The sequence below is a fragment of the Plecotus auritus genome (genome assembly GCF_963455305.1).
Source record: "Plecotus auritus genome assembly, chromosome: 12".
NCBI classification, from domain to species: domain Eukaryota; kingdom Metazoa; phylum Chordata; class Mammalia; order Chiroptera; family Vespertilionidae; genus Plecotus; species Plecotus auritus.
Window position 1 is genome coordinate 26,414,523 of NC_137778.1, and position 13,384 is coordinate 26,427,906.

Sequence of the window (13,384 nt, forward strand, 5' to 3'; positions counted from 1 at the left end):
AATTTAAATAATCCCTTCCAAATGTGCCAAAACCCCAAATAAGATAATTATATGTGTTTGCACACACAACACACACAAATGTACACACAAACACATATACACACATAGCTGAGACACAATGCAAGCTTGTCAATAAAGGAACATTTAATAAATTATGATATATCTATATAATAAAATAAAAATGTAGCTCTTCAGAATATAGAAATATGAAAAGTATCCAAGAGATATTATGAGGGGAGAAGGGGAAGTCTATCTATAGAATATTCATAGGATTTTAATGAAAATAAAAATATTAATTTGTTTGCTACATAATAATAGTATATCTACACCTATAAAGAATGTTTTGAATATTTTCCCAAGAAATAGCTGGGAAGGGAATTGGGAGGGGAAGAGGATATAAATATAAATATTTTGTAGTCAATATAAATTCCTTCTGTATTTTAAAATAAGTACATTAATTAAATGCAGGTGGGGATGGGGGAGACAAATCTAGTCAATACTCACTTTTTATCATTTAAAGTAATAAAATAATAAATTATTTAGAGACCATCAGATTTCCTGGACTCCTATTCATCCCACCCAATTATATAAAACAAACTACATAGCCGCTGATTGCAGACTCTCCCTATAAACCTCATTTCTAATAGTTTTTAATTGATGAGACTGGGATTTCTTTAGAAATCCTGTAACTATTTTAGTGCATTAAAAGTGAGCCACTAGTTTTTAGTTCCCTGAGTAGGTACTATCTTTCTCCCTCCTGTAGGACTATGGATGTCCCGACATTTGAGATATAAGCAGTAAGAATCTATAATAATAAAAGCGTAATATGTTAATTAAAGCGGACAGCCGTACGACCTTCAGGACAAAGCCGGGGCTGCCAGGGCTGAGCCCCTTGAATAATTTTGTGCATCGGGCCTCTAGTAAATATATAAATATCTTGGAGATAGCTTTATTTCAGAATTACCCAAGTAATTCCTCAGATTATAGCAAGGAAAAATTATAAATCACCACCACCAGAAATTATGTCATAGAATTTTTTTAATTACTTTTATTCTGAATATGTTGAAGTCTTAGAAAGCCGACATCATCAACTTTAAAGTACCTTTTTCTGGAATTGTACATCTTCATTTTCTAGCGCACAACTGTCATCTTGAGAGTAATATGATGAAGCTGAAGCTGAAGAACTCTCTTTACAACACACACGCCAACTGGGAAGCCTGTGAAACGTCCATTATCACCACCACCAAAAAAAAAAAGGAAAAGGAAAAGATGTTAAGCCAACATATTCTCTACTATGCGCTAGAATTTGGGTCAATAAACACAAGAATGGTTCCTATCTAATGCCCTTAAGAATTTAACTTATTGATAAAAACAAATGTACCTAAAACAAGGATTTTTTTATTTAAAGCCCTAGTAAAAAATACACTGTTATCAGCATTCCAAATAAGGGATTATTAATTTTATGAAGGTAAAACAGGAAAGACTTCACAAAAGGAGTATCTGATTATTATCCCAGAAGGAACAGGGAAAGCTGTCAAAGAGCTAACTAACCTCAGAAAGCACCAGATGCCTATGATATTCTAAATTCTACCAAACAATTAAGAACAAATAACTCTAAAGCTACCTATGCTATTTCAAAGCATATTGGGTTTATATGGGGAACATAATAGGGACATCAAAAATTAACCGAAGTAGCACACACAAATGAATACCACAGGTTAATACAGCTTATGAAATCAGACATAGAACGTCTCTAAAGAATCATTAAAGAAGAAAGTTTCTAGGAACACAGCAAAAAATAATATTATGATCAAGCAGATATTCAGAAGTCATTCAATATAACAAAATCTATTTATTTAGTTTTGCCATGCAAAAACATCAAGGAAAAATATGATTATCTCCATAGGCACTTAAAAACATCTGATAACCTTACACATACCACAAGTCAATAAAATAAGTAGATATTTAACATGGGAAATATATATGCATAATACACAGGCTTAAAAGCCAGTATCACAGTGAAGAAACCTAAAAATACCCTTATTTAGATCTGAAACAAGACAAGAATGTCCATTATCACTATTATTACATTATAGGAGGATAAAAAGTATATTAAGAGACTACACGTGTATTCATCTATTTTAATGAGAAAAACTTGTTATTTACCTATAATTTCCACAAAACTTTTTTAGGTATGGTCTTATAACTTACTAGATTCTTAAAAAATACTACAAGTACAGAAGGAATGAATGACTCTGAATAAAGTAAATGCCTAGATTCAAGAGGCATATTTTAAGGACTTTAATCTTTTCTTAAATCTGATTGCTTTCATTTTAAAAAGTACATTTCTATATAGTTTTTTTCTTGAAGGAAGGTTTTCAACTTGAATGTATAGTGACTGAAGTTTTTCTTGTAGTGACAACCTAGAATCTAATATTGCCAGACATTCTGATGTTTTAAAGAGTATGTTACAACTATGTTTCTAAAAATGATCATTAAGGTTTAAATGTTAACATAGAAGGGGTATCAATTAGTTCTTACCAAAGGGAACAGGAGAAAGACTCAGGAAATTTTTTCTTGAGAATATAGCAACTAAATTAAGCCTTGAAGTGGCCAAGAAGACTTCATTGTGAGAAAACAATCTTTGTCTACAGCCATACCACCCTGAACGTGCCCGATCTCGTCTGATCTCGGAAGCTAAGCAGGATTGGGCCTGGTTAGTACTTGGATGGGAGAGAAAACAATCTTTAATGTGAAAGTGATTGCTGGAACACCATTTTTAATGACATCAATGCCTCAGAATGATAGCATTTTACAACAGCCTAACAGAAATACTGAACTAGCTGTCTTCAACAATTATTTTTTATAATTTTATCAAAGAAATCTTACAATAATAAATTTCAGGCCAAAACCAGTTTGGCTCAGTGGATAGAGCGTCAGCCTGCGGACTGAAAGGTCCCAGGTTCGATTCCGATCAAGGGCATGTACCTTGGTTGCGGGCACGTCCCCAGTAGGGGGTGTGCAGGAGGCAGCTGATCGATGTTTCTCTCTCATCGATGTTTCTAACTCTCTATCCCTCTCCCTTCCTCTCTGTAAAAAATCAATAAAATGTATTTTAAAAAAAATAAATTTCAGGACAAGTTAATGTGCAATGAAGAATATGCTGATATGCAAATAAGTCAATAATTGTCAGGTAGAAGGCAAAACTAAACTGGAGTCTATCAAGCTTTCAAATGAGTTAATATTGTTTCCCTCTGAGTTATATAGAAGAAACTATATAAGCACTTAAGGCTACCTAGTAGGTACCAGATATTATGTTACATACAGGGCTTTGTTAGGCATAATTTTCAACTCATTAAAAATCGGAGTAAAGTTATAATGACAAAACATTAAAAAGTAGCAATTTTGCCCTAACTGGTTTGGCTCAGTGGATAGAGCATCATCTACAGACTGAAGGATCCCAGGTTAGATTCCAGTCAAGGGTACACTCCCGGGTTGTGGGCTTAATCCCCAATAGGGGGCATGCAGGAGGCAGCCCATCAATGATTCTCTCTCTTCATTGATGTTTCTATCTCTTTCTCCTCCTCCTTTCCTCTCTGAAATCAATAAAAATATGTATTTTAAAAAGTATCAATTTTAATTAAGTAGACAAAATTTAAGTTAATTGAAAAAACATTGTCACTAAGAGAGAAATGTATTATCTATTGGTAAAAAGATATAATGATTATAAATACATATGCACCTAACAAAATCACTTCAAAATATGCGAAATTACTGATAGCTAAAGGTGGAAAGAAAATAGTAAAAAATTATGGTTGCCTATTTTAAATTATGTCTTACAAAATAATAGATGGATAAAACCTAAGAAAACATGACATTTGTATTATATATAGGCAACAAGCTTGCCCAAATATATAGAACTTTACAACAAATTCAAATTAACATTCTTTTCAAACACTATATGAAATATTTCCCAAATATCGGCCATCTACTAAAGCTTCAAAAGAAGACTCAAATTCCAAAGATCAAAATCTAGTAAACTATACTCTCCAAGCACATTGCAACAAACTTTGAAACAGGAAGATAGCTAACAACATTCTAAGCCTGGCGAAAGAATTATGCAGCAGAATAATCCTTCATTTAGAGGAAACAATAAGGAACATTATGAAATATTACAGCGGAAGACTTACAGGTCAAAATTGGTGGAATATAGATAAAAGAACAGGAAAACTATGCTTTTGAAGGCAACTGAAGACAAATACTGAAAATGACAAAAGATACTGTAAATCCAAAGGAACAAGGAAGGCTAAAACGACAGAAATTGCTGAAATAGAGAAAAAAAGGCAAAGAAAATTAAGAAAACCTAAAGTTGGTCCTTTGAAGAAAAATATTAAAAAGACAAACTGGCAAAACCAATTAAGGAAAGTTGAGGATGTGAAACTATGGTATAAAAACATGAAAGAACTACAGACAAAACAAATTATTTTAAATTATAAAATATTACAAACTATATATACCAATATATTTTATAACTTAGAAAAAATAGATGTTTCTAGGAAAGTAGCAAAATTGGCGTAAAGTATACAAAAATTAGAATAAACTAATAATTAAAGAAATTTGAGTGGCTTAATCAACTTCTCATAAAGAGAAGGAGGAAATCCCAAAACAGGCTTTTTTTTTTTTTTAATATATTTTTATTGATTTCAGAGAGGAAGGGAGAGGGAGAGAGAAACATCATTGATGATAGAGAATCACTGATTGGCTGCCTCCTGCATGTCCCCTACTGGGGATTGAGCCTGCAACCCGGGCATGTGCCCTTGACTGGAATCGAACCTGGGACCCTTCAGTCCACAGACCAATGCTCTATCCACTGAGCCAAACTGGCTAGGGCTATTTGGAAATAATTTTGAACTTTCAAAAGAATTGCCAGTATAGTACAAAGAACATCCATAAACTATTTATCCATTATCAACCTATTGTTAACATTTTACCCATTTTTTCCATCATTTGACATTTGCTTATGGCATGCACCCTTGCTCCCCCGCCCCTCCATGTAATTTATTTCTAAGTATACAGTATGAACATGTATTTCCACAGAATGAGGATATTCTCTTACATAAATATAGTATAGTTATCAACTTCAGTAAATGTTAACACTGACACAATGCTTTATCATCTATATGCAGTTTTGTCACTTAGCACAATAATGTCCTTATAGCATCCCCACCCACCACCTCAAGTACAAATTGAGTCTTGTCCAGCATTTGTCATCAGCCTTCTTTAATCTGGAATAGTTCGTGGCCTTTATCTTCCGTAACACTGACATTTTTTAAGAACGTAGTCCTTTTATTTTTAAACTAGAGGCCCGGTGCATGAAATTCGTGCACTTGGGGCGGGGGGGGGGGGGGGGGGGGGGGGGTCCAGGGGTGGTCCGTCCTTCAGCCCGGCCTGTGTCCAAATGATGGCTTAGGCCCACTAGCTGTGGTCAGTGCACATCATAGCGACAGGTTGTTCCGCCATTCGGTCAATTTGCATATTATCCTTTTATTATATAGGATAATATAATCCTTATTTGAGGTTTATCTGATGTTTCCTCATGACCAGGTTCAGGTTATATATTCCTGGCCAGAATCCTGCATAAGTGATCTGTGTCTTTCTCCAGGTAATGCATCCAGAAGAAGCATACAATATCCATCTGTTTCAGCACGTGCAATTCCACTGTTAAGTGGAATGAGAAATAAAAACAGTCCATAAAAAGCCTTGTACAAAAAGATCCACAGTAGTTTTACACCTAATAGACAAAAACTGGAAGCAGCTGAGATGTCCAATAACAGGAGAATAAACACACTGCAGTAAATTCATACAATGTACTACTACTTGCAAATTACTGATGAATGAAACAACATGGATAAATCTTGGAAACTTTACCCTGCGTGAAAGAACCCAGATATAAAAATATATACTGTGTAATTCCATTTAGATGAAATTCCAGAATTAGCAAAACTAATCCATGGTAACAGAAATCAAATCACTCTTTGTGTTTTGGGGGATTTGCTAGAAAGGGACATAAGAGAACATTCTGGGGTAATGGAAATGTTCTATATCTTGATAGGGTGTGGGCTACACAGATGTATGCATTTGTCAAAACTGACCCAACTATGTATAGTTAATATATGTAGATTTCAATATATGTAAATTATTTCAATTTAAAAATATAACAAAAGAGCCGAAACCGGTTTGGCTCAGTGGATAGAGCGTCAGCCTGCCGACTGAAAGGTCCCAGGTTCGATTCCGGTCAAGGGCACGTACCTTGGTTGCGGGCACATCCCCAGTGGGAGGTGTGCAGGAGGCAGCTGATCGATGTTTCTCTCTCATCGATGTTTCTAACTCTCTATCCCTCTCCCTTCCTCTCTGTAGAAAATCAATAAAATATATTTGAAAAATAAATAAATAAATAACAAAAGCCCTGGCCGGTTTGGCTCAGTGGACAGAGTGTCGGCCTGCAGACTGAGGAGTCCCGGGTTCAATTCCAGTCAAGGGCATGTAACTTGGTTGTGGGCACATCCCCAGTGCAGGGGGCAGCTGATCAATGTTTCTCTCTCATCAATGTTTCTAGCTCTCTCCCTCTCCCTTCCTCTCTGTAAAAAATCAATGAAATGTATTTAAAAAATAAAAAATATAAATATAACAAAAAAGTCAGTATTTTTCTCCCCAGTAATAACCTGGAAGATATACTATTAGCAATAATAAAAGTATAAAATAATTTCGAAATTAACCTAAGTAATACCACCATTTATAACTCTGGTAACAATCATAAAATGAAGAGATAAATAAATGAAGAATTAGTATTAACACAGATGGAATGCTGGTGACAGCAATGTAAAGACCATAATTCTCTCCAAAGTAATTCATCACTCAAATATAAGTCCTATCAAAATACCTGAAGGATCCTATTGTTCTAAATACAATATGGAAAAAAAGTGACCCAAGAATAACCATATTAACCAGAAAGCCTAAAAGTAACTAGTTCACCTTGCCAGGTGATTAAATTTGTTACAAAACCACTCTAATTAGACTACAGTACTGGGATAGCAAAAGATAGGCAACTGGAACAGAATACTCCCAAAAGCATTCATTCCTTGTCATAAAGTCTCTCTTTAGAAATAACCTACACACATTGGTCAATAAATACTCATGGAGTGTATCAATGACATGAGGCCTTCCCGAAGGCATCTGCTAGAATTCATTTTAATGATGATTCTATTAACTAAATCAAGTTTTTTAAAAAAGTGTTTAGTGGGAAAAGTAGGAAAAAAGAATGAGATCAATAGTATTACCATTTATGTAAATTCTAAAACCCATAAAAAAACATTACTTTGGAAAGAAACACACATCTAAATAAATACATGAAGGCTGATTGAAAAATGCATCAAATATATTCCAGGGTAAATGCCTAAAATGGTAAATGCCTAAAACAGGAGTGAAACTATCACTCCTATCACCATGGATTAGGAGATAAAAGAGTAATGATGTAAAGTGGAGCAGAGATGAGGACCTGTGCGAAAAGTGGCATAAAGTGAGGATGGCCCAATCATAAGCATCTGATGTCTCCAGAAGAAAAAAAGTTTTTTAATCTGTCAAGACCTTTAAAGTATTAACTCAATTTTAACAAATAAAGAAAATAAAGCTCAGAAGTTAACTTGCCCAAAGTCACTCAACTTGTGACTGCAAACCTAGATCTCTCTCCACAGCCAATGATCTTTCAGTATTACTGCATTTCATACTTAATATTCTTGAGTCATTGGATGAACAAAAAGAAAGGTGAGGAAATAACATGGATCCATTCACTCAGAAACTGATGACATTAGTCAAGCTAGTTAGTGTAACATAAACTATCACAAAGGAGGAGCAGCATTTGCTGCATGATGTAGAAAGCAACAAGTGCTAATAAGCATGACACTTTGCAGTATACTGCCTGGAGTATGGACTTCAAAGTCAAGCTACTCAAGTGTAATCCCAGGTCCCTTGTTTATGTTCTTAGAAAAATGACAAAACAGGTGTGCCTCAATACCAATACTGTAAATGGTGTTATTAGGAGGAAAATGAAATAATGCACATGCTATTCTTAGCCCTGGCATAGAATATGCCCTCAAATCTTTGCTGTTATCAACTATTGGCCTTTCTATCTTCTCTCACTTATCAAATTGGTATGGTTGTGGCACAATTTACCATTTTTTTATTTCTCTATGCATGTGGCACCTTAGACCACTGCCACTAGAAACCCTATCCTTGGTTTGTCAAATGACACACTTCTGCCCATCTCTCTGATTCTCAGTCTCCTTTGATACGCTGCTTCTGCTAACCATTAAATTCTGGTGCCACCCGCGTTCTTTTCTCATTCTCCCTTTTATCTCTCTATAAGTATATCTTGGGAAATTTCAGCTATTTTTATGGTTTTTGGCTGATGGCTGCCAAAATGTGTATCTTTAGCTCTTAGCATCTTCTCCTAACTAGTCTTTTCCTTAACACCCTCCAATGATACCCTATATCAGTGGTTGGCAAACCACGGCTCGCTAATGAGTTTGCCGACCACTGCCCTATATTAATGCTGAGAATAAATTAAGCATATTTAAAAGTTGAATCTCTCCTTCCTTTATTGATCAAGATATGTAAAATAAAACAAAATTAAATCCAAACTTGAATACAGCCTATTCCTTTTCCAAACCTCCTCTTCCTACATCCTAGCTCTCACCAGGTGGTACTGCTATCCACCCAGTCCTCAAGTTAGAAACCTGAAAAATATCCATGCTACTCCTATTTTACCATCGCCAGTTTATTTTACCTCAAATGTATGTAATCCATTTCTCCCTCCCTGTTATGACGGCTTTAGCTCAAGCCCTCATCTCTTACCCAGAGCAACCCCTAACAGAGCTCCCTAATTCCTACCTTGTTACCTCTGCAATTCAACCCTTCATACCACTCCAAAAACCTAATGCTAAATTACCTCAGGATACCATTTCCCTGCTTAAGACCTTTTATAGACTCTACATGACAAAAGTCAAGCTTCCCTGCATGCTTTTAAAAATCTCTAAAATTCTTCTACTACCCAAGTCTTCATCTTCCGTAATTCCTGCCACTCCTTGCCTCCCACTTTATGCTTCAGTGATACAGAATTGCTTGTGTGTTCCTGGAACACATACCATGTTTCCAAGCTCTGGCTCATGCTGTTCCCTCTCCCAACAATGTCCTGCCCCTGCTCTCACTCCCCACCATCCAAAACCTGACGAAATTCTTATTCTTTTTTCTGGGGCAGGAACTAGTTAGTTAGAAACTAGGAGATTTTCCTGGTTTCCACAAGCGGCCCTCCTCTAAATTCCCACAGCCCTTTGGCATCTCTCTAGCTGAGCACTTACTACAACTCGAACTGAAATGAACTGTTTATATTTCTGTTTCTCATACAACACTGGGTATATCTAGGGCAGAGAACCTACTGCCCTGATCTCAGCACAGTGATCTACTGAGCTCTTCCTCTGGCTATGTGTTGAAACAGCCTTTGGTAAGAGCTTAAAAAAGGGAGAGCCTCATAATCAGTGACTTCATGGTAAAAGAAAAAACTGAACTGGGAATGAGGAATTGCTTCTTAAACATACTAGTAAGTACAAATCTAACCCCTAGTATAGAAACATAGTGTCAGCATTCAATTAGGGCAGCGTGGTAAAGTAAGGCCCTCTCCACAGCCTCCCTCAAAAAAAAAAAAAAAAAAAAAAAGGCATTTCGGGAAAGACACCTACATGAAACACAGAGGTGGGAAAGTGCAGTGCAAATCATGGTTTGGTTTTTTAACATTACTGTCTGGAAATTTGAAAAAATTAACAGAAATTCTATTAAGTACTGAGAGACTTGTGGGAAATGGGTAATAATACAAAAATTATAATGGAATAATTTATGAATGACAAAGATGACAAAATTGGCTACTAAGAGGAGCTTATCAACTCTTCTACAAACCTTTTGTCTAATTCTGCAATGGCTTTAGGTACCTAAGTGGATTAAGGGGGAAGGGAGATGTTGGGAAATAACTAAAGCAAAAGTTAGACCTCTGGTTGGGTCAGTGCTATAATTTCAATATTTTAATTTCCCAAGGAAGAAGGGTTTCAAAAGATACAACATACCCTTTGCCAATCACCGTCATGCACCCATCCTCTTCCCCAATCTCATCCAACACCTTTTCAAAAAAACTTGAAGTCTAAATATCCTATTTTAATGTCTTTTAATGGCTTCAGTGAATAATCATTAAAATGTCTCTAAATTTGGCAGTCCAAACAAATCTCAAATCATACTGACCCAAATGTTTCTTAAGCTCAAGTTCCATAAACTTTTCACTCTTAAACTCTCAACATTCATTTTTCACCGTGGGAATCAACAAACTTTACGACTACTCTTCAGTACTAGGCTAACTGATCCGTGCCCTCCCTCCCAACAGGTCATAATATCTTCATTATTGCTAATGAGTAAAGTTGAGAAATCATACTAAGGTTAGCTTAAGCAAAAGCCAGAAATTATACAAAGTAATAGAAGTGTGGTTAATTTAAATCCACAAATGATTTTAAGAACCACATTATAAGTTATAAATTGTTTTCATCTCCACCATCCAATTAAATTTTTTTAAATCATGTTTAAAGGCACAAACTTGAAACTAGTAGATCTAGAAATCTAAAACACAGTACAGTGAATACAGACAGCAATATTCTATGACAATCATCAAACTTACTTTATTTCAACTACACACACAAAAAAGATGATCATGTGATGTGACAGAGATGCTATCACTACAATGGCAATCATATTGCAATATATAAATATCAAATCCACATGCTGTACACCTTAAGTTTAAACAATGTTATGTGTCCAATATAGTTCAAATTTTTAAAGAAATTCACAGATAATGGTGCATTTTAAAATTGAATGAAAAGTGTAACCTCTTTGTCCTATGAGCCATTTCTGAAAGTGCTAATGAAAAATAACTTGGTCTAAAGATGGGTAAGATCAAGGAGAAAGAGGAAAGATGTCATCTACAAACAACTAAGCAGCCCCTAGCCTAGAAGAAGGTGGATATGAATACAAGGTTTTGGTATCTCATTTACAAATTTAAATTTAAAATGGAGTAAGTGGACTCTCCTACATGCACTTCTTGGTACCCAATATAATACTAAAAGGTGGGGTGGCGGGAGAAGACATTGGTCTTAAGGGAATATGGAATGAAAGACAAGAGGCAAAATGTCTTTTTCTCTAAACCATCAATCAACCTTCCTATCAAAATTCCTCTGCCAGGCAAGTGTTTTCTTTCCCTCTTATTTATGTACCATCTTATGTGAGAAAGAACTCAACAACTTCAGCGTCTTTGGAATTTATTAAGCCAGCCCCCAAAATAAAAAAACTGTTGGTCTTTTTGCAGACGTAAGCTACACCAGAAACTTAGTGTATCCGAATTTTCATAAACAGCAAATCATTTTGAATGAAGAAGCACCTTTTAAGTCAGCAAGTGTCACACATCTCTGAAGAAATTCCTAAGTACAATGATAGCAATCCTTTGACCGGCAAGCTCTCTGCTCTTCAAAAAACAAAAACAAAAAACAACCAAACAAACAAAAAACGTGCCAGGAATATACACACTACATAAACTTTAGAGACAAGACAGTCTTCCCGCCCTCAAAAATACAGGGCCTGTCCTCCCATTGCTAAGGGACATGCCCAGCCCCGGCACCAGACGGTGCCGAACCCACTACACCTCAGGCATGCTCTCTTCTAAGCCAATGGCTTCCCATCACCTTCCCCTTAATGAAAAAGTGCTTTCAGAACGCCCCCAAAGTTTCCAGGAACAGCAGCCCCAACTGCACCGGAGCCCAAAAAACTGCGAGAAATGGCCAGAACTACAGGTGGCCATTACAATCCCCCTCGGAACACCTCGCCTTTTTAAAAATCGCACGTCTGGAACGTACCCCAAGCCGACAAGCTCGATGCCCCTAACCGCTCTGGGAAAGCAAGGGGCTGGCAGTGAACGGACCGAGTTACTAGCACCCATCTCAACGCCGCCCTAACACCCACCGCCCCCCAGGGGCAGGGGCACTAAGCACAAAGGCACGCAGGTGGCCCCCTCTCCCCAGGCACCCTCCTCTCCCACTGTCTGTAAATTCCAAAATACACCCAGAAAATCTCTGCACAGAGTGCTGCCTGGCCACTCGGCGGGAGGGTCGCTAAGCAATCGGTTTGTCGCTTCCTAGGGACCTCGGAGACCCGCACCCTAAAACTCGAGGTGATGTGGGGGTGTGACCTGGGCTGCGCCCCTCCTCCCCCCGCCCCCGGGGAAAATCCCGCGCGGTCGAGGCTACTCACCAGACCAGAGAACACAGAGAGAGGCAAGAGACCAGGGCCAAGGCCCGCCGGTACTTCTTCATCTTCTCCTCCTTCTTCCCCCGGCCAGAAGGCGGCACATCCTCCCTGCAGCCGCCACTGCCGAGGCCAAGATGGAGGAGCCGGAGCGCGAGGATGGGAGCGCGAGTCCGAAGGGCTGCGGCGCCGGGAGAGCGGCTCCTCGGCGGCCCGCGTGCCGGCCGCCCTTACCCAAGGGCCCGCGGGGGCGCTTCACAGGAGGACTCCGGGGTCTGCCGCTGCTGCCGCGGCCGCCAGCTCGTCGCGCCCGCCTCCTCCAGCCGCCGCTGCCGCCACAGCCACCCCGTATCCCCCGCCCGCCCCGGTTCTCCCTCCGGGCTGCCCGCGACCAACGGCCGCAGCGCACTCGCCCGCCAACAGCCAATCACCGGCGGGGCCGCGACACCTCACACACCGCTGAGCTGGAAGCAGCCGCGTCACCCACGTCCCGCGGCGCTCGCCACTCCACCGGCCCTCGCGCGGGCCACGCCCCCTCCGACGTCTCTGGCGGAGGAGCCTGAGGGGGGAGGACACAAAGCGCGAGAGCAGCGAAGCCACCGCCCCGCCCACCTCAAGTCCCGCCCAGTCCAGTCAGGGGCTCGCGTTCAGGAAGTCGGAGAGGAGCCCCGTGACGCTCAGCCTGCTTCCTTACAAAGGCCCGCCCCTTCGCCGAGTTCGCGCAAGGCCTCTTGGGAATTGTAGTGTACCCTCCGGAACCTTCCTTTCCCTTTTCCTTTCCCCGTCCGTCCTGGAATTAGAGTGGATGGAGAGGTTTATAGTTTCGCTTCTCACCACAAGACTGACCAGCTTTGGAACTATTGCACTCAGTTTTCCTCTTTGGGCACAGTTTTTTGGGTGGTCTAGAATGATGGTGGAGAAAAAAAACCTATACTAATAGGATTTAAAAGACGTTTTTCCCTGCGTCAATGGGCCGGGGCCATCGAGTCAGGTGCTGATT

At 38.9% G+C, this 13,384-nt stretch overlaps 1 protein-coding gene across 5 annotated transcripts in view; it reads right to left on the reverse strand.

Annotated features, from left to right (window-relative positions):
• The window catches only part of SUCO (SUN domain containing ossification factor), a 54,650-nt gene extending 41,635 nt beyond the window's left edge, over nucleotides 1-13,015 (reverse strand). For all 5 annotated transcript variants that reach the window (XR_013959475.1, XM_080648929.1, XM_080648927.1 and 2 more), the window contains exons 1-2: nucleotides 12,391-13,015; nucleotides 1,103-1,217 (exon numbers count right to left, since the gene is read on the reverse strand). Coding sequence is in view for 4 of the 5 variants with exons in the window: in XM_080648929.1 (XP_080505055.1) it covers nucleotides 1,103-1,217; nucleotides 12,391-12,452 (177 nt within the window). In the remaining variant the exon portion in view is untranslated. The remainder of the gene's footprint in view (nucleotides 1-1,102; nucleotides 1,218-12,390) is intronic.
• Between the last annotated feature and the right edge of the window lie 369 nt (nucleotides 13,016-13,384).